At 42.0% G+C, this 24,755-nt stretch overlaps 1 protein-coding gene across 1 annotated transcript in view; it reads left to right on the forward strand.

The window, feature by feature from the left end:
- The window catches only part of OXCT1 (3-oxoacid CoA-transferase 1), a 128,537-nt gene that overhangs the window by 93,897 nt on the left and 9,885 nt on the right, over positions 1 to 24,755 (forward strand). Inside the window, exons 14-16 of the mRNA XM_054031401.1 lie at positions 9,380 to 9,469; positions 21,560 to 21,640; positions 23,535 to 23,636. Coding sequence (XP_053887376.1) covers positions 9,380 to 9,469; positions 21,560 to 21,640; positions 23,535 to 23,636 — 273 coding nt within the window. The remainder of the gene's footprint in view (positions 1 to 9,379; positions 9,470 to 21,559; positions 21,641 to 23,534; positions 23,637 to 24,755) is intronic.

Raw genomic sequence — 24,755 nt, forward strand, 5'->3', positions numbered from 1 at the left:
ATGGGCAGCTTTTTCAGACTAAAAATATTCACTGCCTATTTCAAAGACCAGAAGATATGTCAAAAAATCCTTGATCCCTGGGTTAGTCCTAGAATGGAATGGCACTTGCAACCTTAACTGTGGAGCCATAATCACTGGGTGAGCATGAACGTTATGTATGCAGTTCTTGGAATTAACATTTAATAATCACTGCACAACATGCACTACATTTTGGTAGGGCCATGTACAGCTAAATGGAAAGCTTAACTTGATGCTCTCTAGCCCTATCATAGTAATTTACATCTTCATAGAGTGCGTGCATTTGAGTGCTGCACAGCTTTTAAGAGATTGGTTTAAGTACTGTAGCTCTTGAGATGCACTTTCAGTGCATTCATTTGAATTTCACTTTGCAGTTTTAATTCAGTGCCAACAGTCATTTTGAATTAGTTTTATGGAAAAATAACTTCATAAACATTGACTAACTTTCCTTTAGGCATATATCATATTTTAAATTACTTCTCTGTTCTAGAAAATAAATATTTAACATCCCCAGCACAGTAATTTTTAAGCATACTAAATTTTAGGAAAAAGATATTTGGTGAAATTTTCAAAAGTTCATAAATTACTTAGGAGCCTAAATCCCATTTTCAGAAGTGTCTAAATCCCATTGAAAGGCTCTTTTGAAAATTATATCCATTGTCTTTTAATTCCATATTTTGTCGTGGAAGTTCAGTGGGAAACGGTGTTTAGCATTTTTGAAAATCAGGCCACCTATTCAATGGCTAAATATGTATCTAGAAATTGAATTTAGACCTCAGCTTTTTAAAAAATCTTTGCCATGTGTATATCTAATAGTACATATACAATTATTGCATTTAAGGACTTTAACTGTTTGCTTCTGCATTATTTCTTTCACCCACTCAACTGCCACAAAAATACCATTAATGACTTCCTAGTATTCCTTGCTAATGTTCCTTCAGTTAGTCTCTCTGAGTAAAATCTAATCTAGCTGTCAGAGATGGCAATATAATTACAATAATTCTGTAATTGTGCCATTTGAGGCCCTGCAGTCACTGAAAAAAATGAGAGCAAGTATATTCTAGAGCAATTCATCTTCAAGCTCTATCCAGTAAAATCTTTTCTCCATTGGAGAAATGGAAAATAAAATACTGGAAGAAGAGTGACTTTCCTTTTTGGAAGTAAGCTACTGTAAGCATAGTTTCCCTTGTGAGCAGAGTATATTGATGTGTAATGTTATACTTACACTATTTATATAGGCACATACTTATTTTCTTTACAAAACATTCTGGATCCTCTGAGATCTTTTCTTTATAATTGTAATTCAGGGCTTCCCTGGAGTTTGCTGATATACTGATTTTTTTTTTTCAAATCCTACAAAAACATGTAATGCAGATTATATTTTCTTATTGTTCCTTGTTGTATTCGGCTCAGATTATCTCTTTACACATGCTGTGCGTCTCACTTGAATCCTTCGCATACACGAGTCGTGATAGCAGCTTTATGGAAGATGTAGGGGCCTCCAGGGCTAATGTAGGTTGGTGATTTATGAGTACCACTGAGGCTCACTGAGTAGACAGGCAGAGCAGAAAACTCTCCGCACAGGTTTCAAGTTCACCTTTTGAGTGCGCCACAAGCCTCATTCCTTGTGGCCCCGAGCCTCCCAGCAGAGAGAGCACCATAGTGGAGTTATGTTAGTCCAATCACCATTACCCTCATTCACAATTTTCTGCAAGATCTAACCTCTTTGTTTAGCAAGGAGGCTGGAAATAACAACTGATTCCCATTTCTGCCCCTCCCCTGTCCCATCCAACATGTCCCACTAGGCCAGCTGAGTCCAAACCAGGATCTCTTTCCTTCAGGAAGATAGGGGAGTCATGCTGACTCTTCTCCTCTTCATCTGGTTGGTTTTATGAGGTTTTCCTTAGCTCCATGCCATGAAGGCGAAGGAAACATCTGACTCTTGGAAATTAATCTGCATTAATGCCCAATTCCCATTTCTTTCCCCATCCTAGGCCATTTGTTCAAGATCTTTCCAGACAGTCACTTAAAAGGTCAACTTGAACTGTAGACACTACTAAGTAGTTAAATCAGTCACTCTGGTTATTTGATAGCTACATGCATCATTATGTGGAGATGGTGTGAACACTGTGGTTTAGCTGATACGGCTTCAAAGTAACAGCATTCATAACGGCGTGCAAGAGTTTCTGAAGCAACCCTTTTATTAATCCAGAAGACAGAGTGAAGCATATGGTTTCTCATCACTAGTTGACGAAGGAAAGGCAGACTCATATCGATTTAATATACCCTGATAGTGTCCTGCTGACTGATGTGATAAGCAGAGGTGCTGGAACAATTTTTATATGGGGGTGCTGACAGCCATTAAACTAAACTGTAAACACTGTAAATGATGGAAACCACTTCAAACCAAAACCAGGGGATGCAAGCGCACGCCCAGCGTTCCTAGTTCCAGCACCTATGGTGATAAACCACTTACAATGTGCTTAAACTTGAGGCATATGACTAGCAGTGAGCCTGGACTAAGGAATTGGTCTCAGTTTCCTCTTATGGTGTGTGTTCACTTAAACCCTCATTTCTTGATCACACAGGGAATTATTAAAGCTTTTCCTTCATTTGCTTAATAACCCCTTTACCCCAGGTCTTTCCATTGGATCCCTCTGGAGTATTCTTTATTCCTATGACTGGCACAGGATTCTGCTCTGTACCATGTAGGTGTTCTTAGAAAGCCTCTTTGGGTAGCTGCAAGCCACCGTGAACCTCAGAGGGAGCAAAAAATGCAGGGCATCTTTACAGTATCTGTACAGTGTCCGTGTCTTCCCAAGGTATCTTTGAATTCAGCCTGAACTGCTGAAAAGGAGGCAGGAGGAAGGGAGAATTCATTCCATCCCTGTGCACTTTTTGTAGCAGTTATGCTGGCACAAAGGAGAAGCAAAGCAACAGTAAGCCTCTTCCTACCCCAACTTTTGTAAGTATTCCTAGTTTAGGGAAGGCGCAGAGCTGATTTGAAAAACTTTCCTCCTAATCCCAACTCTGATTGATAGTGTTCTTATTATAATGCATGGGGTTAGGGAGGATTTGAACCAGTGCACTAAAATGAATCTTTCCTCTGGATTCCCAAACAAGTTCCATTAATGTACTTAGAAGCTTACAATGCTCATTTAAAGAAAAACAGCACCCAAAAAAGTACAAACCCTGAATCCTGTACAAGCTTGTAGGGGAGGGGGGTATAATAACCTTTAGGGTGTATTTCTATCTGTTGCCAATTTTAAAATAATTTTGGTTTTTCCAAGGAGTTGACTAAAGCAGTTGGTCTCTATACGTACGAGACCAGGTTATTTAATTACAACGTTTCTATTAAGAGTGTTTAATCAAGTTGCAGAGAGTGACCTATTGTACGTACTGCATTTTATCCTATTTAAGAGAAAATTAGATAGAAATTAATTCTAACTTCTGTTAAGTGAAACAGTGTAGTTCTGCCTCTCAACCCAATGCCTCCTTCCATGCCCACTGCTATCCGCCCTAATTAGCTTTTAGCAGAAATTTCATGTAACTGTTGGCTGCTGTTGCAGGCAGTTTCCAGGAAGAGTAAATATTTATTTTTAAGACAGGCTTCATTTTGCGCACAAGGCACTCAAATCATTTAACGAACAATCTGGTATATGTTGACTGCAATTAAATCTAGCATTGAGCTTTAAAAGTAACAGAAATCCCTTGTAAATGTGCAGTGATAGTAGGAGGTATAACTGGGGACCTAGAGCTCTGTTTTCATTTAGAACAGACCAAGATTTGCTTGTTTGCCTTTGGTCTGAGGGCCCATTTTCAGCATAAAGGAACAAAAGTGACTTTCTGAGAAATCATGGTTTTGGGAGCCCTTAACCCTACTTTGCACATACAGACTGGCATGACGCCATCTGACACTAGTAGGGACCACAGAGAGAGGAAATTCACAACTTGATTTCCACACTCCTATTGGCAGCAACATTTTTCTGGCCCAAGTAGCGATGTTCAATTTTAGTAATATGAAGTTATTTCCCTTGTAGAGCACATACCAACTTCAAATAGCTGTATGATGATTTTTTCAACCAGTTTCTATTCCGCCTCTTTAGAATACAATTGCTCTTCCCCTTCCCACATGACTAATGTGTGGGGAAAAGCCACTCAATAGGAGTTCTGCACATGGATCGAGGGCAGTATATGGTCCTTAGGCAACATATGCTTCTCAAAATGCAATTTAAACATTAAGCTGGATCAAGCCCTTAAACTGGTGAATGAAGGCAAGGAAAGAAATCCCCAGATGCACCATTGATAAAATAGAGCATCCCATTAGCAGTGAAGACTTGATGCAAGGGGCCAAAAGCTTACATGGAGGGATGCAATATCCTCCTGCCGGGCCATAAAGGAGAATATCTTCAGCTGCAGACTTGCCATAGTGCACCATCAGCACCCTTTCTCACTGAGTCCTAGTCTACATGGCTCTCCAGATAACTAAAGGAAGCAAAAAGCAAGAGAGAGTCCTGTGGCACCTTTAAGACTAACATATGTATTAGAGCATAAACTTTCGTGAGTGAATGCCCACTTCGTCGGATGCATGCACGAAAGTTTATGCTCCAATAAATCTGTTAGTCTGGATCCGTAAAAAGCAACAGAGAGTCCTGTGACACCTTTAAGACTAACATGGCTACCCCTCTGATAAAGGAAGCAAAACCACCCAGGGCCCCTATAAGAGGGCCTCAAGATCATCATGGGAGCATGTTAATGACTAGGTTGGCATAATCCATGATAACTCAACCAGGGTTAATGAGGAAATAATGCCACATCTTTAGCTATCCCTACACCATGCCCTAGATAAGAGTCGTGCAAGGTTGCTGAGAAGACAGTTCAGCCTCTGCAGAACTCTGTATTTCCGGGTTTCCAAGGAAAAGTTTGGGTAGTGCTGTCAGTTAGTGTCCAGTGCATAAATCTGAGTGGCTGACACAGAGAAGTGCTCACCCAAGGTAAACGTTGATACTCATTAAAGCAAAGTCTCCCAAGTTATTTTTTTATCTTTATTTTGGAGAGGGTTCAAAATGTTTCTTATAATTACTAAAGATGCTAATCATAATCAAGTGCTAGTAAGTTATTTACATTTGAATGGAAATCTCTTGATTTAATACAAATTATTAATATGGCCAATGAACATATTTTAAGTGATTTAATGTAGGAAGAAAGAGCTTTGACAGTTGGCAGTTGTTTTTCACCTTGGGAAAAAAAGCAGAAAAATGCCATTTTCCATGGATATTTGTTTCTCTGTGGTAAAGAAATTTCCACTGAAGTTGCTGGCCAAATTTATAATGGAATTTTTTTGGTATGATCTGATACATTGTATGCTTTATGTCATGGATCATAGTTATGCACTGTGTTGCCTTATTGAAATATGGGACAGCAGGAAATAAATGGAAAAGAAAGAATTATCGAGGAAAAGTTTTACATTTGGAAGTTCCCCATATGTATGTCTCTTTCCAGGTTGCTTGGCCTAACACTGTTATGTTTTCTATATACAAAAAGAAAAACACGTATTTCAGTAAGGATTACTTATTTTCGATTAAAGAAAACAGCCAATCAAAGGAAGAACAATGATAAAACCTTCATGACAGAAAGCAGTCTCTTCTCACTTCATTAGACCCTTACTTTCAACTTGCCTGACAGTCTTACCCACAGCACTCAGGTAGGCAGAAATTGACAAGCCATTTAATTTAATTTAATGATGCAGCACACAGAAAACCATAGCTAAATATACTCCACAAGCACTTTATATCCAATACAGCATTGTGTGCAGTTATATATTTGGGGGAAAACAGATTATATAGGCTCATCATATGGTGATGGTAATAATCTTTTCTTCCACTAGTATCTCAGGACAATGTAAACAGAAGCCTCTAAAGTTAGACATTTTAAAATCAGCAGCTCCAGATAACTTTCATCTGAGAGGTCTAAAAGAGCTTGTTCAGGAGCTTGCTGGAACAGTAATGTTGATTTTCAAGAAGTCTTGGAGCACTGGGGAAGTTCCAGAAGACTGGAAGAAAGTGAATGTACCAGTTTTTAGAAAGGGTAAATGGAATGACCATGTTAATTATAGGTTTGTCAACATGACCTAGATCCTGGGCTTTTGATACGGTCTCCCACAGTATTCTTGCTGCCAAGTTAAAGAAGTATGGGCTGGATGAATGGACTGTAAGGTGGATAGAAAGCTGGCTAGATCATCGGGCTCAACGGGTAGTGATCAATGGCTCCATGTCTAGTTGGCAGCCGGTTTCAAGCGGAGTGCCCCAAGGGTCGGTCCTGGGGCCGGTTTTGTTTAATATCTTTATTAATGATCTGGAGGATGGTGTGGACTGCACTCTCAGCAAGTTGGCAGATAACACTAAACTGGGAGGCATGGTAGATACGCTGGAGGGTAGGGATCAGATACAGAGGGACCTAGACAAATTGGAGGATTGGGCCAAAAGAAACCTGATGAGGTTCAACAAGGACAAGTGCAGAGTCCTGCACTTAGGACGGAAGAAACCTATGCACTGCTATAGACTAGGGACCGAATGGCTAGGAAGCAGTTCTGCAGAAAAGGACCTAGGGGTCACAGTGGATGAGAAGCTGGATATGAGTCAACAGTGTGCTCTTGTTGCCAAGAAGGCTAATGGCATTTTGGGCTGTATACGTAGGGGCATTGCCAGCAGATCGAGGGATGTGATCGTTCCCCTTTATGCGTCACTGGTGAGGCCTCATCTGGAGTACTGTGTCCAGTTTTGGGCCCCACACTACAAGAAGGATGTGGAAATATTGGAAAGAATCCAGCGGAGGGCATCAAAAATGATTAGGGGTCTGGAGCACATGACTTATGAGGAGAGGCTGAGGGAACTGGGATTGTTTAGTCTCCAGAAGAGAAGAATGAGGGGGGGATTTGATAGCAGCTTTCAACTACCTGAAGGGGGATTCCAAAGAGGATGGAGCTCAGCTGTTCTCAGTTGTGGCAGATGACAGAACAAGGAGCAATGGTCTCAAGTTGCAATGAGGGAGGTCTAGGTTGGATATTAGGAAACACTATTTCACTAGGAGGGTGGTGAAGCACTGGAATGCTTTACCTAGGGAGGTGGTGGAATCTCCTTCCTTGGAGGTTTTTAAGGCCCGGCTTGACAAAGCCCTGGCTGGAATGATTTAGTTGGGAATTGGTCTTGCTTTGAGCAGGGGGTTGGACTAGATGACCTCCTCAGGTCCCTTCCAACCCTGATATTCTATGATTCTAAGATAACGGAGCTGCTGATATGGGACTCGATTAATAAAGAACTAAAGGAGGGTAAAGGAATTCATGCAAATCAGCATGGATTTATGGAAAACTAGATCCTGTCAAACTAATTTGAATTTTTTTTTTTTTTTTTTTTTGAGATTACAAGTTTCGTTGATGAAGGTAATAGTGTTGACGTAATATATTAAGACTTCTGGAAGGTGTTTGACTTGGTACTGCACAACATTTTGATTTTTAAAAGCTAGAACAATATGAAATTAACATGGCACAATTTTAAATGGATTAAAAACCAGCTAACAATGTAATTGCAAATGGAGAGTCATAATCAAGTGGGTCTGTTTCCAGTGGGGTCCTACACAAATTGGTTCTTTGCCCTGGGCTATTTAACGTTTTTGTCAATGATTTGGAAGAAAACATAAAATCATCTCTGATAAAGTTTGCAAGTGACACACAAATTGGGGGTGTTGTAAATAATGAAGAGGACAGGTCACTGATTCAGAGCAATCTGGATCCCTTGGTTAACTGGGAAAAAGTAAACAATGTATGTTTTAATGTGGTTAAATGTATACATTTAAGAACAAAGAATGTAGGCCATTCTTACAGGATGAGGGACTCTATTCTGGAAAAGAGTGATTCTGAAAAAGATTAGGGGTCCTGGTGGGTAATCAGCTGAACATGAGCTCCCAGTATGTTGCTGTGACCAAAAGAGCTAATGTGACCCTGGAATGCGTAAACGTGAATCTTGAGTAGGAGTAAAGAAGATATTTTACCTCTGTATTTGGCACTGGTACGACCACTGCTGGAATACTGTGTCCAGTTCTAGTGCCCACAGTTCAAGAAGGATGTTGGTTAATTGGAGAGGGTTCAGAGAAGAGCCGTGAGAACGATTAAAGGATTAGAAAACATGCCTTTTAATGATAACTCTAGGAGCTCAATGTATTTAGCACAAGAAAGAGAAGATTAAGGGGTGACTTGATTACAGTTTATAAGTATCTACATGGGGAACAAATATTTAATAATGGGTTCTACAATCTATCAGGGAAGGTATATCATGATCCAATGCCTGCAAGGTGAAGCTAGACAAATTCAGACTGGGAATGTAAATTTTTAATAGTGAAAGGAATAAACCATTGGAACAATTTACCGAGGGTTGTGGTTGATTCTCCATCACTGACAATTTTTAGATCAAGATTGGCTGTTTTTCTAAAAGATACCATCTAGGAATTATTTTGGCCTGAGTCACAGACTAGATGATCACCATGGTCTCTTCTGGCCTATGAATTTGTTACACTTTAAAAGGAATAATGCAGATCATAAAAGTAGGAAACATTGCATGGCTGAGGAACAAAGAGAAATCAATATTGATCCATATTTATTTATTTACCTATTTCCAAAACAACATAACAAGAGTTCTGGTGTGAAATAGAGACAGCAGCTTGAGCTGGCATGGTGCTAAACCCATGGTTTTCAAATCAGCACAAGCACAGATCTTCTTGTTGCTAATTTTTAGCCAACAAAATTTTCTTCTGCCAAAAGAAAAAGAAACTTCTAGCACGTCCCTGCAGCCCCCCACTTCCTGCAGCTCCCATTGGCTGGGAACGGTGAACCGCAGCCACTGGGAGCTGTGGGGGGCTGTTCCTGTGGACGGTCAACGTCCGCAAAATGTCTCGCGGCCTGCAATCAGCTTATCCTGATGGGCCGCAGGTTGCTCACCACTGGCTTAAGTCCTTTGCTGAATTGGAGCCCATCTACTTTGTCTTCAGTTGAGTTACACCAAAGATGACATTGACCGTGTGTTCTGATTCATGATTTTCTTCCTAACCACATTAGATTAGTGCAGTTGATTCTTAGCATGGGGCAGCAGAATATAACTGGCTGCATGTTTCTTTACAACCTTGTTCAATGGCAATGATAACGATATACGGTGCGGGGTGTTTTTTTTTTTTTTTTTTTTTGCATAGAAAACTTGTGTTTCTGAAATGATTTCATCTCAGTGCAGCAAAATGTTCATCTAATTTTAAACTGGTTCCTTTTGTAGTAAATATATCAAGACATTTGACTCTCCTTTTCCAAATGCTGTTTTAGGGTAAGATGGTGAAAGGAATGGGTGGTGCTATGGACTTGGTGTCTAGTGCACAAACCAAAGTGGTCGTCACCATGGAGCACTCTGCCAAGGTAAAGCTTTCTCTCTTCCTTCTAGCTGTTCAGCTCTAAGCCAATATTTTGCACTGTAACAAAAAGTTACTTTATCTTCCCTGTGGAGATTCTTGAGAATGTTGTTGTTAGTTGCAATAGAAGTACTTAACGGGTGTTTAGGACACTTATTTCTTTCTTGGGTACAAATCTTTTGACTTAAAAAAATTTAGTACACCTCTACTCCAATGTAACGCTGTCCTCAGAAGCCAAAAAAATTTTACTATGTTATATCGAACTTGCTTTGATCCGCCGGAGTGCGCAGCCCCCCTGGAGCACTGCTTTACCACGTTATATCCGAATTCATAGACTCATAGACTTTAAGGTCAGAAGGGACCATTATGATCATCTGGTGTGACCCCCTGCATGCTGCAGGCCACAAAACCGTCCCTACCCTTCCCTTGATTCTGCTGATGAAGTCCCCAAATCCTGTGTTTTAGTGACTTCAATTGGCAGAGAACCCTCCTGCTAGCGATCCCTGCCCCATGCTGCGGAGGAAGGCGAAAAACCTCCAGGGCCTCAGCCAATCTACCCTGGAGGAAAATTCCTTCCCGACCCCAAATATGGCGATCAGCAAGACCCCGAGCATGTAGGCAAGAGTCACCAGCCTGACCCTTGTTAGCCATTATACTATTTACCTTCCATAACTCTGTATTCCTCAGCTAATATGTTTTACCATTAAACCATTCCCTCCATAAACTTATCTAACTTAATCTTAAAACCAGACAGGTCCCTCGCCCCCACCGTTTCCCTCGGAAGGCCGTTCCAATATTTCACCCCTCTGACGGTCAGAAACCTTCGTCTAATTTCAAGCCTAAACTTCCCCACGGCCAGTTTATATCCATTCGTTCTCGTGTCCACATTAGTACTAAGCTGGAATAATTCCTCTCCCTCCCTTGTATTTATCCCTCTGATATATTTAAAGAGAGCAATCATATCCCCCCTCAGCCTTCGTTTCGTCAGACTAAACAACCCGAGCTCCTCTAGTCTCTTTTCATACGACAGGTTTTCCATTCCTCTGATCATCCTAGTGGCCCTTCTCTGCACCCGTTCCAATTTGAGTTCATCTTTTTTAAACATGGGAGACCAGAACTGCACACAGTACTCCAAATGAGGTCTCACCAGCGCCTTATACAACGGAAGCAGCACCTCCTTATCCCTACTAGATATCCCTCGCCTAATGCATCCCAAGACCGCATTGGCTTTTTTCACCGCCACGTCACATTGTCGACTCATAGTCATCCTCCAGTCTACAAGAACCCCTAGGTCCTTCTCCTGTTCCATGTTATATCATGTTGCGTTATATTGGAGTAGAGGTGTGTTTTAAATCACACACATTCTTGAGTGATTTTATGTAATTTTAATGTGTATGCAAAGTGCTGGATCTACAGCAGATGCTATTGATGGTACTTGTTCTTCACCTTACAGCCAACTGGAAAAATGAAGTTTTCCATGGGCATTTGTTTCACTGTGAGGAAAAGAAATTTGCCATTGAAATTGCTGTCCAATTTAATAGTGACAGCTCAATGAAAGAAACCTTATCTGCATGATTTCATACAGTCTGTTTTATATTGCTACAACAGAAATACAAAGTTAGAGACTTTCATTTTTGGTAAACAATGAATGCTGAGACGCTAGAGTAAACAATCCAGGGGTCTAAGTGGCAACCCCTGCACTTTGAGAAACATTACAATATTGACTGGACACTTTGATTGCATAGAAGAGTTGTGTGTTGTTTTTTAACTGCTAAAATACTAAAAAACTACCTTTTTTAAATTCACAGTTGAACTAAACTTGTAGATGCTGGTAGAATATAGAAAGAAAAAAACAAAGTATGGTAAAACAAAGGGATTTCTCCCCATCCTCTAATGTATTCTGGAAGGGTTTTCTTTATCTCCTTCGTCAGAAGCATCAGGGATGGCTGGAGACGGGGCATTGGACAGTCTTGGCCAAGGTTCTGAGGTGGCATTGAGCATTCTCTCACTCAGGTGCTTTCCTGGATAGTTCTTGCTCAGATGCTAACTGATCATCATATGCAAAGTCAGAAAAGAATTTTTCCCAAGTTAGATTTGCAGTGACCTTGGGGGTTTTTCACCTTCCTTTGCAGTTGTGTGAGTGCAGGTCACTTGCCAGGACTATCTGGGTATACCTCACTTAATCATTTCCTTTCCATTGCAGGGACCTTGAGCACCAGTGCACCTTGGTCCCTCCTACTATCTGCCAATGGCACATACCCTTCAGGCATTAAACTCTATGACAAAATAACAATGGTAGTTTTAATGAAAACCAACAAGGCACTGGAAAATGGTTTACAGAATCTTTCACCGGGTTCATACGTGATGAAGGACAGTAGTAAATGACCCCCACATAGCCGTTCCGGGGTCTCTGTGAAATGAATTGGTGCGCTCACTCCATCACTAGGGGTTGTTCCTCAGAAGATGGTTGAAGCAGATTGCTGAAGCATTGTGGGGGAAGTTTACAGCCATTGCCCACGTTGCCTCTGTTCTTTGCATAAAGGATAGAGTTGACAATCTGGCACCTCAAGCACTAATTAAAAGAAATATAAATTGTATCAAACCCTGCAAGCTTTACAGGATTATTATATGAGCTCTAAAGGCATTATAGTATAAAATAAGCAGCTGAATGGTGGATCAGCATTCACATCACGCTCCCTGTCAGTACCTAGCCTTGGCTGGGGAAGCTAATGATCCAACCAGTGGACCAAATTTGGCGATGAATCCTGGTCCTGTGCCACCTGAGGCATGTTGCACATATGCTAAGACAATTATCTCTATTCAAGTCACAGGGGATAAAAGACAAAATTTTCTGCTGGTATAAATTGGTGCCCCTCCCTTGAAGTCAATAGAGCTGTGTTAATTTATACCGGAAGAAAATTTGGGCCAAACTCTCCCAGTTGCTTTTACCTGTTAACACTTCACATATGAGCATTCTGTGCTGGGAGTGTTTGTAATATTGAACCTTATATTGGTAGCATGTGTGACGGGTTCCCCCCGGGGTGCCACCTGGAATTGGGTATCACTGAGCCACCTGACCCACCAGCCTGGGCTCCCTCTCGCATTGTACTGCTGTGACAAGCTGTAAAGACCTCCAGCCTGCACTTTCACCAGCATTTATACAGGTAGGGACACGCCCAGCTCCAGTTACATGCAGGCTCTCTAACCACCAGCTTCCCAGCATGGGACCCCAGAGCAGTACTGTCCTGCGCTGGTCAAATCTGGCCAGTATATGGGTTTAATACCCAGTCTGCCTCTCCCTCAATGTGAAAAGAACATACACACTTGTGATAACCAAGCAGAGATTTTCGCCAAGCACTCCAGTCAAAGCTCACTGGTTTAGATTAAAACAAAAACAAGTTTATTAACTACAAAAGATAGATTTTAAGTGATTATAAGGGATAGCAAACAGATCAAAGCAGGTTATCTAGCAAATATACAAAGCAAGTAAACTCAGCAAATAAACAAAAAATGCAAACAAAGCTTAATATACTAGATAGATTGGATATGAATTAGCAGATTCTCACCCTAAGAGATGATACAAGCAGGCTGCAGATTCGTAAGGGCAAGCTACACTTGCTTTCCAGCTTGGAATCCCCAGGTGTTACATACACAGGCTAGAAATCCCTTTAGCCTGGGTCCAGCACTTCCATCAATCCTCTGGGCAGCCCTGATCATTAATAGAGGGTAGTCATACTCAGACTCAGTTTGGTACTTGCCTTCATGCATTTCCTTGTGATACTTTAAGGCTGCCTGAGAAGACTTCTCTTTACACTCAGTTGATGTCAGTGAGACGGCTCACGTGTTTAAATTGAAAACAGTTGAGGGTACAGATCTGATTGGAGCACTCAGAAACTTGCAGAATCAAGCCCTTAGATTATAAACTCTTCAGAACAGGACAGTTTCTTACTATGTGTTTATATGTTGCTTAGCATATCAGTCTTGGCTGGGCCTTCAGGGAACTACCATAACACTATTACTATTAATAAGCAAAATATTTTTTAAAGTCTAAATATAAAAGCAAAATGTTCTTCCCTTGAGAAGACTCCAGAGTCCAATGCCCCTCTCACTGATCATTCCTATCAGGGTGCGTTTTGAAAAAGACTTGCAGACCATACACACTGCACAGATAAGGCCCTACCAGAGGCAAAAAAGGCACTTACTCTGTCCCTCATTCAGTGGAATTGCTGTATCGCAGAATGGGCAGGTTTTTAAACCTTGAGATTTTCATTCCGCCATAGGCCTGATAGCCCCAGATTCTGAAGCAGCTAAGTAACAAAAGTCTCACTCTAACTACATTATTAGTATTATGTTGCCAGTGGGCTAACAACAAATACATGTATTTGGAAAAATTAGGAAAAACCAAGTACAGTAACCTCACTAACAACTATGTAACAATAGAGACACTACAGTTTGGGGAAAACACGGAAGTTGTTCTGTCTCACTGCCATGGACAGCAAGAAGCAACTGAGTGGCAGCTGGGGTCACTCCTCCCTCAGGAACAGGGAGACACAAAGGCATGCAAGAAACATGCGTGGCCCCAGTGGACACTGCTGGTAAAGACTCTGCTCTCCAGTGCATGCACACCAAGAGTGGGCTCCACATGTACAGATACTCAAAGAAGAATCCTCTTAGGGAAGTAGACCAGATAATCTAATTAGTCTTTTTTTTTTTTTTTAAATCTCTGTTTCTACAACTATAGCCAACCTTTTGTATCTCTGGTATAGCAGAAACCAAAACTTAGTTATGGTCTCATCTATGTTTTTATTATACAAACCTTTTGTTAGGGATTTGTAACTAAATCTATAAAAATCAGGAATGCCTTAGAGAATTTGTATAGCAGTAAATAGGAAAGCTAAGTAAATTAAATGTTGTTTGTTTGTTTGTTAAACCTGCCTTCAGGGATTACTTTTCAGTGCCACGTATAACAGTTCGAGACTCCTATTTAAAAATATAGAAGTTTCATGTTTTATCTGAAACCGTGAACTGAAGATGCAAACTTTCAAAAACAGCCCTATGTTTACTGAATAATGTGTTTGTGCATGTGCATACATAACCAAAAGTGCAAAAATGCATTTGCATGAGCAAAAATCCCATGTGTGTGCAAATACCCATTTGCATGTGCACATGCATTTTCTTCAGGCACAACTTTGATACGAATGTGTGCAAATACTGGCCCTGAACACTTATACCTAACCTCCAGAAGTCAGGAAATTCAACTCAGGCTGACGTTACATACACAACTCATCCATGCACTGTTTATCTATTTAAAATAGTATAAGCAAGATCTCCTTTTGTAAAATTCTTGGGGCTGACTTGTATGCTGCTTTAGCCAATGGGAGTGCTGAAATCTGAGGAGAATGAAAACACAAGAATTGTGCTATTATGAATTGTGGGGTTTTATTTATTCATTCTTGGGTGCATGCAGTGCTGATCTGATGGGTTAGTGACATAGGCGACCACCCAGGGCGCCGTAGTCATGGGGCACACCATGGTCAAGAAACTGCAGAAGGACACTGAGCTCCTAAGTAATGATTATTAGCCAAGCCCACTCAGGAGGCAGGGAGAGGGGATAAAGGGGGTGTGGGGTGGGAGCCAGGTGCTCACACACGACCCCTCTCCGCCCTCCCTGCCCCTCCACCTGCTGCAGCTCTGCCTGCTGAATGGTCGCCTGCTGTTCGGGAAGCCTGGGCAGGGAACAGGCCACCTGGGCTCTCTGCCCTACCCGGAGAACAAGCTCTTCCTCAGGGAAGGTGTCATAGAGGGCTTCCTGGAGGGGGCAGGCAGCCAGCTCCCCCAGGGCACCATTTTCCCTAAGGCTGGCCCTGGTGCATGTATGTATAATTTGGGCTTTTAGGTACAAGAAATGCCTTATGTGCATTTCTTTTGGGGAGCCTGTTTTGGAAATCTCTGAATTATTAATTTAGTTTCTGCTTTCTGTGGGAAGTACGTTCTTCATTTTTCAACAAATATGTGGTCTCAGAGGCTGATGTTTGTGGGCTACCATTCCAGATCTTTCTTTATCTTCTCTGAGGAAAAAACATTAAGACTGATACCAAAAACATTTATTTCCATTGATTGTTGTCTATAATTATCATCTCCTCTTTGAATGGTTTATTGTACTGTATAATCGGAATGTATGGTAGATGTGCAGCTCATATAATATACTGTGTGGTTATCTACTTGTCATTTTTTGAGACTGGCAGGAATAATGGCATTCCCACAAACTAATTTATTTTTAAATTGAGAATTTTGCTCTCCCTGGAGAGCTTACGTTTTAGAAGCTTGTCCTTCTCTTTTGGTTCTCAATACTGCTTGCTCTTGCTGCTCCAAGAGTGAAGAAATTGCAAATATATAAATCTAAAACTCAAAAATAGAAAGCTGCTGTTATGATTTTTAGATGCTCTGTCAAAAGCCAAAAACGCACACAACCCTCACCAGTAACACCACTTCTGAAGCAAGTAGCATTCCCTTGGGATAGCTATTTCTGCCAGAGCAGATTTCCTGTTCAATCCTACTTATTCCTATACCCAAAAGAGTTTCTCTCCGAGAGCAAATTGTTGTTTCATCTGCATCTAAGAAGTACTTCAAACTCGTCAGAGAAGTGCTCCTTCATCCCCCTCAGAACCCAACATTTCTGCCAACTGAAACAAATATATGAATACACATTAGCCATCCTCTTGGAAAAGAGGATTTTATTACAACCTGCACTGATAAGAAGTTGATGGTTAAGGGCTGGTCTATACTGGGGGTGGGGTGGGGGATCAATCTAAGATACGCAACTTCAGCTACGTGAATAGCGTAGTTGAAGTCGAAGTATCTTAGATCGATTTACCTTGGGTCCTCACGGCGTGGGATCGATGGCTGCGGCTCCCCCGTCGACTCCGCTACCGCCTCTCACTCTGGTGGAGTTCCGGAGTTGATGGGGAGCGCGTTCGGGGATCGATTTATCACGTCTAGACAAGACACGATAAATCGATCCCTGATAGATCGATTACTACCCGCTGATCCGGCAGGTGGTGAAGACGTACCCTTAGAGACAGCCAAAGACATCGCTGGTTTGTATGTTATCTGTTTAGATTGCAGCATCTTCAGAGCAGATATCGCTTTATCTTACTTGTTGCTCTGCAAATAAACAGTAATAAGATAATTCATTGACAGGGTTAGGATCTGATGATGGATTAACAGAAATCAAGATGTAAGACATTGAAGTGTAGTGAAAGGCTACAGAGGAGAGAGGAATGACATTTAGCTGCAGCAAAAAGGAATGATTGACATCAGATCCTCCAAGGCTTCTGAAATGTCTGTGAATGCCAGTAGTGGAGGAAAAAACAGAAGAAATATTTTGTGTGGGAAAAGCTAGAGGGTGAAGGAACTAGATACCAACCAAGCTTACTGCAATGTCAAGAATTGTCAACGTAACTTCAGCATGGGCAAAGACTATTGAATTTGGGCATTGTCAGTCTTCATAAACACCAAAGTAGTTTTCTTCACACTTACCCGTACCATAACTTCTGTGCTGTTTGCACTCTCTGTGATAAGTGCAAGTTTAGGATGAATAGGACGTCACCTCGGTTCTACCACACCACTTATTCTGGAGATTTGGGAAACCATCATTTTGTATTGTGGTATGAGTCAGGATGATCCAGTTATTTTTCAGTTGAAGCTATCGTTTTTCGTTCTATAGTCTCTTCTATTTCTATTTGAAAGAAGAAGTGGCAAACATTTAATACTGGAGATCAGCCCAAGAGTTCACATCTGGGTCTGAACTTTCCCAAAATTCAAGGGGATTTAGATGTAGTGTGGTGGTGGTGGTGGTGGCTCATCATTACCATGCTAATATCTGTTGCAAGCAGAGTCACCAGGTATGTTTTATGGTTGATACATTAGATAGCCCTGATAATGAATTTAGCCCACTCTTGAAACTTTTTATCTTATAACCAGTTTAAATTTTTTTTACATCTTCAGCTACAGTGATGACTCACAAAACTTCCAGGTTGTTATGATACACTTGTAAATTCTCAGAAAATTTGTTCTGTACTCAAGAGTAAGTGCTGTACTTTTGAAGACAATATGTTGTATTTTTCATACAAAGAGGTTGAATCCCTGCACTAAGTGCAAGATAGAACTCAATGTTAATTATGAAGTTGCAACCAGCACTTCCATTGTTTATTTGTGCATCTTCCTTTAAGCTTTGAGAAGTGCTTGAATGCTAGGGGTTTTCTACTCGTGGGCTCTGATTTACAGTATAGGGTATATATTAAAAAAAATGAGAACATTGTTTTACTGTTGTTTCATTAGGTCACGGGTGGGCAAACTTTTTGGCCTGAGGGCCACATCTGGGTGGGGAAATGGGGTCATGAATGTAGGGCTGGAGCAGAGGGTTGGGGTGCGGGGCATGGGAGGGGGCTCAGGGCAGGGGGTTGGGGTGAAGGAGGGGTGTGGAGTGTGACAGGGGGCTCAGGGCAGGGGGTTGGGGTGCAGGAGGGGGTGCAACGTGCGGGAGGGGGCTCAGGGCGGGGGTTGGAGTGCAGGGGGGGTGCGAAGTGCATCACGGGGCTCAGGGCAGGGGGTTGGGGTGCAGGAGGGGTGCGGCATGGGCTCAAGGCAGAGGGTCAGGGCAGGGGGTTGGGATGCAGGGTGCAGGAGGGGTTAAGGTTGCAGGCTCTGGCCCGGCGCCGCTTACCTCGAGTGGCATCAGGGTGGCAGCAGCGCGCAGCAGGGCTAAGGCAGATTCCCTGCCTGCCCTGGCTCTGCACCACTCCCGGAAGTGGCCAGCATGTCCGGCAGGGGCTCCTGGGGGTGGGGTGGGGAAGTCGGCTCCGCCGCACACTACCCTCACCTGTGGGTACCACCCCCAAAGCTCCCATGGGCCGCTGTTCCCTGTTCCCAGCCAATGGGAGCTGCGGGGGGCAGTGCCTGCAAGCGAGGGCAGTGCACGGAGCCCTCTGCCCCTCCTCCAGGGGCCGCAGGGACGTGGTGCTGGCCACTTCCAGGAGCGACGTGGGGCCAGGGCAGTCAGGGAGCCTGCTTTAGCCCCACTGCACCATGGGGCTGGCAATCCTGCGGGCCAGATTGAAAGCCCTGATGGGCTGGATCTGGCCTGCGGGCCATAGTTTGCCCTCCCCTGGATTAGTTAGTAACTGCTGTCAGCAATTCTTTTATCTTTTTTTTTTCCAAGTGAGTTTTTTGCTTGTAAAGACGAGGAAGGCAATACTGCTAAAGAGTGATGTTTTTTTTATCCGCCAAACAGGCACAGAACATGCAGCGTTAGGCAGTTTGGCGAAACATGCACTACCCCTGCCCAGGAGTAATAAAAATCAAGTTAGCTTAACAACTGAATGGATATGAGGACTTTTTTTTGCTAAGAACGGTAAAAAAAAATGTATATAGCAGTGTTGTAGTGGTGCCTTTGTGAAGTTAGAGTTGGATGGAGACCTCTAGTGCAGACCACTGAACAAAGAGATCGTAACTGATCTCAACCACTGTTGGCTGGGGGTTGAACTGACACAGGTGATCGAGAGCTGAAAAGCTCATCCAGTTACCCTGTGTGATCCGCTCCCCTGTTGTGAACAGTTCCAATTTTGATGCATCGTGGTAGATTAATGATGTTTTCACTCTCAAATAACAAAATGTGTTACTCAACAAAACAATTTTTAGCACAGGTTGAACCAGATTTAGGATTTTGTCCCCCTTCCCCCCCCACACACACACTCATGCTCCTCTTTTACCCAATGAACACCTCTTAAACACAGACGGTAACCGATCCCACAGTCCCATTTGCGTTCTCAATCTGGTGTGGTCCTGCAGATATGGGTGGAGGTGTGTGGGTGCCAAAAGCCAGCTCAGATAATAAGCAGCAATAAAGTAATCTTCAGCTGAACTTTTCAAGAAGCTGAAATGCATCTGCTCTCAGGGTCACTGAGGCTCTCTTCAAGCTATCACTACTGCAAGCCTGTACATTTCAGTCTCCACAGGATACCAAGAGGAGATATTACATGACCTTAAAGGTATACTTGCTGTGTTACTGAAAACTTTTAAAATAATCCAGATCAATCTTGGCTGTTATGAGAACAGAATGCCAGAAGGTCCTTGAGAAAGGTACGACCTAAGTTGATTATTTGAAAGTAATGCTGTCTGTCTCAAGTCATTATTTTCATTAAGACTGAGTCAGTTTTATCTGAGTAGTTGCCTTGATACCAGATGTGGATCTTGCTGATATAATTAGAATGAAGCAATAGTTCCTCACAGAAAAAATTTCTTTCACAACTCAGATGGCTCATTTTGTCAGCATCCAGGAATTGACTTTGCTGAGGTATGGCTGCTCAAGCTATACTAGACTTAAAGAGAACTGACAGTGGTAAAACTCAGAAAATTCATCAGAGAGGTCAGCTCATTAATTTAGACTTGCCACACTCCAGATCTTCTTTGAAATTTATAAAAGTAAACTGATAATTAGACATAAAATGGCAAGAGTATATTACCAGAGTGTATGCTTACTGCTATATCTGTAAAATACTTACAACTAGTAATCAAAGGGCAATGATCTGTCCATTTTATGTTCATTCAGAGCAGTTTCTGCCTACATTCATTTAACAGGAAGTCTCATAGTTCAGCTGACACATAGTGTCCCTGAAGGAAATTAAATAGATTCCTTTTGATAATATTTACAGGCTGATGCTCTGTCTAAGAGAGAAACCATGTGGCTTTTGGATGATACAGTTGTGTCCAGCTAGTATCATTTCTTGACTTTGCTGTGTGTAGCCCCAGGGAAAGGGGTGGGTGCTAGGTGAGCATGAAGTCTCTGTTGGGTAGAGGGGATGAACTTGGTAATATGAATAGCTATTCTTGGCTGTGGGTATAGCCTCCTAGGGTCTGGACTCGGTCGTGTGTGCATCAGACTCTCTATAAGTACTGTGCATAGATAAGCATGTCCGAGAAATATCACGCCCTCAATGACCTTCTTTAATTATTTTCCACAATAGGGCTGATTCTGGAAGCCAACAGGATGGGAGGGAGATGGGAATTTCTCTTTGGTTTGCCCTTACGAGTTGGGGTGAAAAATGCCACAGCAGAAGTACATGGCAGAATGACACTTTCACAAAGAAACTTCATGCATCCCTGGTTGGTTTAGTCTGGGGATCACTGCCAAATCCTGAGTAAATGGGGATGTACGGTCACATTGCTATAGAGTCCTCTGAATCCCTGGGAGGGTGAAATGGGAACTAAGAATTTCTCCATAACTGGTGGATATACTTGCAAACTTTCATCCTTCCAATAAAACAGAGACTGTAGAAATAAAGAGCTGCAGCTAAGGGGCTTGCTGAGCCTGGGTTTCATATTTGTGGTGGTCTGAGCTCTCAAAAATGAGTCAGTGAGCTGGTTCCCTGCAACGTGTACAAAGGAATGGGTATGGAAGGTTCCCTACAGTTTCCGTGAACTCCCAAGTGAGTAACCACTATTTGGGCTTTCACCTGAATAATAAAGAGCTAGATTGTGCTTTTAGGCACAGCCCCAAGCAAGACAAGCTCTATGAATTGCACCACCCCAGGAGGCATGGTTCTCCAGAGAGATTTCTTTGAGGCATAGTTCCCTCCTGCCTTCCCCTTACTCCAGCAGCCAATTATGACAGCCCCAGACCAGCTCAGCTGCATTAATTGGCTAAGACTCCACCCATTCCCCACCCATGTGCTCCAGGAGGCGGGAAACAGTAAGTAGAAATACACTGGGCATAGAGTCTGTGTAGCCCACACAAGGATGTAAAGAAGTTCTTATTCCCTTTTACTCCTCCGCATGATCCAAGACATGCTCTAGCACAAACACAAAGTGTTTGGAATCAGATGTAATCTGCCATAGGAAAAGACTCCAGCGTTAGAAGTCTGAGTACAGTGTGTGTTTCATGCATGCAGGGTGCTTATGCCTGTGATGTTTTAAGTGTCTTGGATCATGACTCTGACCTTTGAGTCTGAGAGTCTTATTTTCTCATCCTTATCTGAATTCTGAACACGAAGTATTGGTTCTTGAAAGCTAATGTTTGTCTGTCTATTGTTAAATGCAGGGCAACGTCCACAAAATTATGGAAAAATGTAATTTGCCACTTACTGGGAAACAATGTGTAAATCGTATCATTACGGAGAAGGTAAAGTACATTTCTTTAGTCCTTTTCCAGTCTTTTTTTCTCCCTAGAAAGTGCCACCAAATCATATTTAAATTTACTTTAGTGCAAGCATGAATGATATGCAGCATCACTTAACAATGAAAAGGATAGATCCCGTTGGAGGTGGATTCAAGAGTTTGGGTGGGTCCCAGTTTTTCTTTGAAAAATGTGATCCTTTAGCACCCAAACATACTGGGCCACGTTTTCAGACACATTCTGGTTTCAAATGCCTGTGATAGAATTATGAATAGTGTCTGCTGTCAGCCTCTCATGGGACTACTTGTGAAGTAAATTACTACTCAGTGTGAGTAAGGGAGGCAGAACTGAGCCCCAAACAGTCAGTTTGCTGCACAAAGTAGTTCAGTGGACCTTTCCAATAAAGGTTGAGGAAATTAAGTTATTGCTGCAACCACCTTTATTTTATTATAAGTGCTTACATTTTGAGGGCTAAAAGTATGATAAGAGGGCTCCCACAGAGATTACCAAGTAGTGTGCTTCAAAGGCAGTCATGTTAGATGCCATTTTCCCCCAGTAGTATATTACTGTTATCTTAAATAAATCTTTCTCCACAAGGTAGAGGAAAACAAATGAAAGGTGAAACTTATTTATAGTCGGACTCTAGTAACAGACTATATACAAATGTTTAGTTGAAAAGGAAAGTTGAACAAAGATTGGGAAAAAAGCAAGTAACCTATAGAAATTTTTATAAAAACCAGCCCTGGTCAGATCCTCCTATGTACATATATGCACCTATCATATATTCCTATAAGAAATGGCTCTTATGTATACACCAGAATATCACTTAAATTCAATTGGAAACTCTAACGATCCCCAAACCAACATCCTAAAGTAGGTGTTTCTTACCCCCAGTTTTTGTTTTCAGATTTAGGGATGTAAATCCCTTTGTAATCTCGTAAATCAAATTTATAGCCTGATATGTCCCAGGGAAGGATAATTAAGCGTTCAGTCTGAGCTTCAGTCCACTCCTGTGTCAAATCTGTGACTTCCCTTTGATTCCAGGTTAAACCTTCACCTTTTTCAACTGACTTTCTCTGGGAAAATGTCTAGATATATTATGAGTTTTATTGGCTACTAGCATGCAACCAGTATAACTCTGTCTGGTAGGCACCCATTCAATCCCACATTACCTGTGTTTTGCATTTGTGGAAATACAGAAACAGCCTTTATTTATTTATTTATTTATTTATTTATTAAATGTGCTGTGAGCTGTTGAAGCGCAAAGCAGTAGCCAGAGTGCCAGAAAAAGCTTCCAAAGGTGCTGTCCTTGCTCACTTACACAGGCTTTGCCACTTTATCCCAGGTGTTCTGGGTTTAAAAACAAAAAAACCCCTCTGCTTCATTGGCAGCCCTGGACTCAAAATAATCAAATTGGACAAAATTGGATGGTGCAATTGACAGAGAAGAAAATCACCCATGGACCCTTCAAACAATCAAATGTATTTCACTTCTGACCTTAACCTAAAAAACAAAGAAAGCAAGCAATCCCCTCTTCCACCACCAATTGTCACCTCCCAGGCAAGCATAAAATCCAACCGGAATTGCCCAGTAAGATGTAGGTCCCATCCCTACCAATTTGTCTAAGAGGGCTGAATTCATGCAAAGAAAAAGAGATAATATTGTGAAAGTATGAAACTATCCTGTTTGTTTTTATTCTTTCAAGTACTAATGAATATTACACTGATATTTACTGGACAGTTATATGTAAGAAAATTGACACATGTAGATAGCATAATTTGTTACCATTTTAATGGAAATGTACATATTTTAGCTCACCATTTTTTATTATATGAATAGTCATTTCCTTATTATCTCTTCTTACACTAAAAATGACTCATATTTTATTTGAATCTGACAGGCTGTGTTTGATGTGGACAAGAAAAAAGGCCTGACCTTGATTGAAATCTGGGAAGGACTGTCAGTGGATGAAATCAAGAAAAGCACTGGCTGTGACTTTACAGTAAGTTGTTGTATGAACAAATGTAGTCGTCATGTTCCAGACCTAGCCATCTTAACAGAGAAGAAAAGCACATAAACCTTTTTTTTTGTAATCCAATAGCTTTCACCTTTCAGAGTGTGTGTGGGTGACTGTGTCGGGGCAGAGGATGGTACTGAAGTTTAGATTGCGTGGATGCTTGCCATGAGAGCAGGGAGGGAAGTTGTAGGTTGACTAAGGTGAGAGAGAGTGACGGTGTTAGGCCTGGGATTGGGGACTGGATGGGAGCAGTAGAAGAACTGGAGAGGGGGACTGGATTGGCAAGGACAATTCGGGAGTGAAATTGAGCTAATGCATTGAAGGGGTTAGGTCAGCTTCACTAGGATAGTGGGTGAATACTTGAGCCTGTTCAATGGTGTAAAAATTAGCTCACCCAGCCCCCTTTTGTGTACTGATTTTTCTTACTACATTTTCCAACACACAGTTTAAAATTGCCCCATGTGTGATGAATATTTAATAAAACAGATGCTGTATATTGTGCATAAAATGATTGTACATATTTTGAATGTATTCTTGGGACAAAGGTAATCTGTCCGCTTAGTAGTAGTAGGGCCTACAGGTCCTTCCACCCCTGTGCCATGCTGTGGCCCCTTTATGGTTGGGTACTCCAGGATCTAGAAAAATGACAAAGGCAGATATGGGAAGAGAGAAGCGGTCTAGGGAACAGTCTGTGTCTGGGGACAACCTGGGCTGCTCTTCCTTAAGGGACAAGACCAAGAGCTTTTGTAGAGAGGGTGGGACAGGGCTCCCTTCTCTCCCAACCAACCCTCACTGGCTCTGGGAAAGAGGGCTGTGTATGTGCTGTCTCTTCTCTCCGAGCCTAGAGACACCAGCAGTGGAAGGTTGATACTTGCTGACCTCTCCCAGTCCAGGTAGAAAAGGGACAACGGGGTCTACTGGCGGAGAAGCTGATTGAAAGCCACAGTTGACCTGAAGTAAAGATCAGAGTGCAACAAGGGCCTTCTGTGCCAAGGAGGGAGAAGTTTGACAGAAAGTTCCCCCCCCACACTCCAAAGAGGAAGGCTAGGAAGACCCCTGAACATAAGGGAAGAATCTATAGACCAGGACTAAAAATATCAAGTC

This window comes from Malaclemys terrapin, chromosome 6 (assembly GCF_027887155.1).
Source record: "Malaclemys terrapin pileata isolate rMalTer1 chromosome 6, rMalTer1.hap1, whole genome shotgun sequence".
Taxonomy (NCBI): Eukaryota; Metazoa; Chordata; order Testudines; family Emydidae; genus Malaclemys; species Malaclemys terrapin.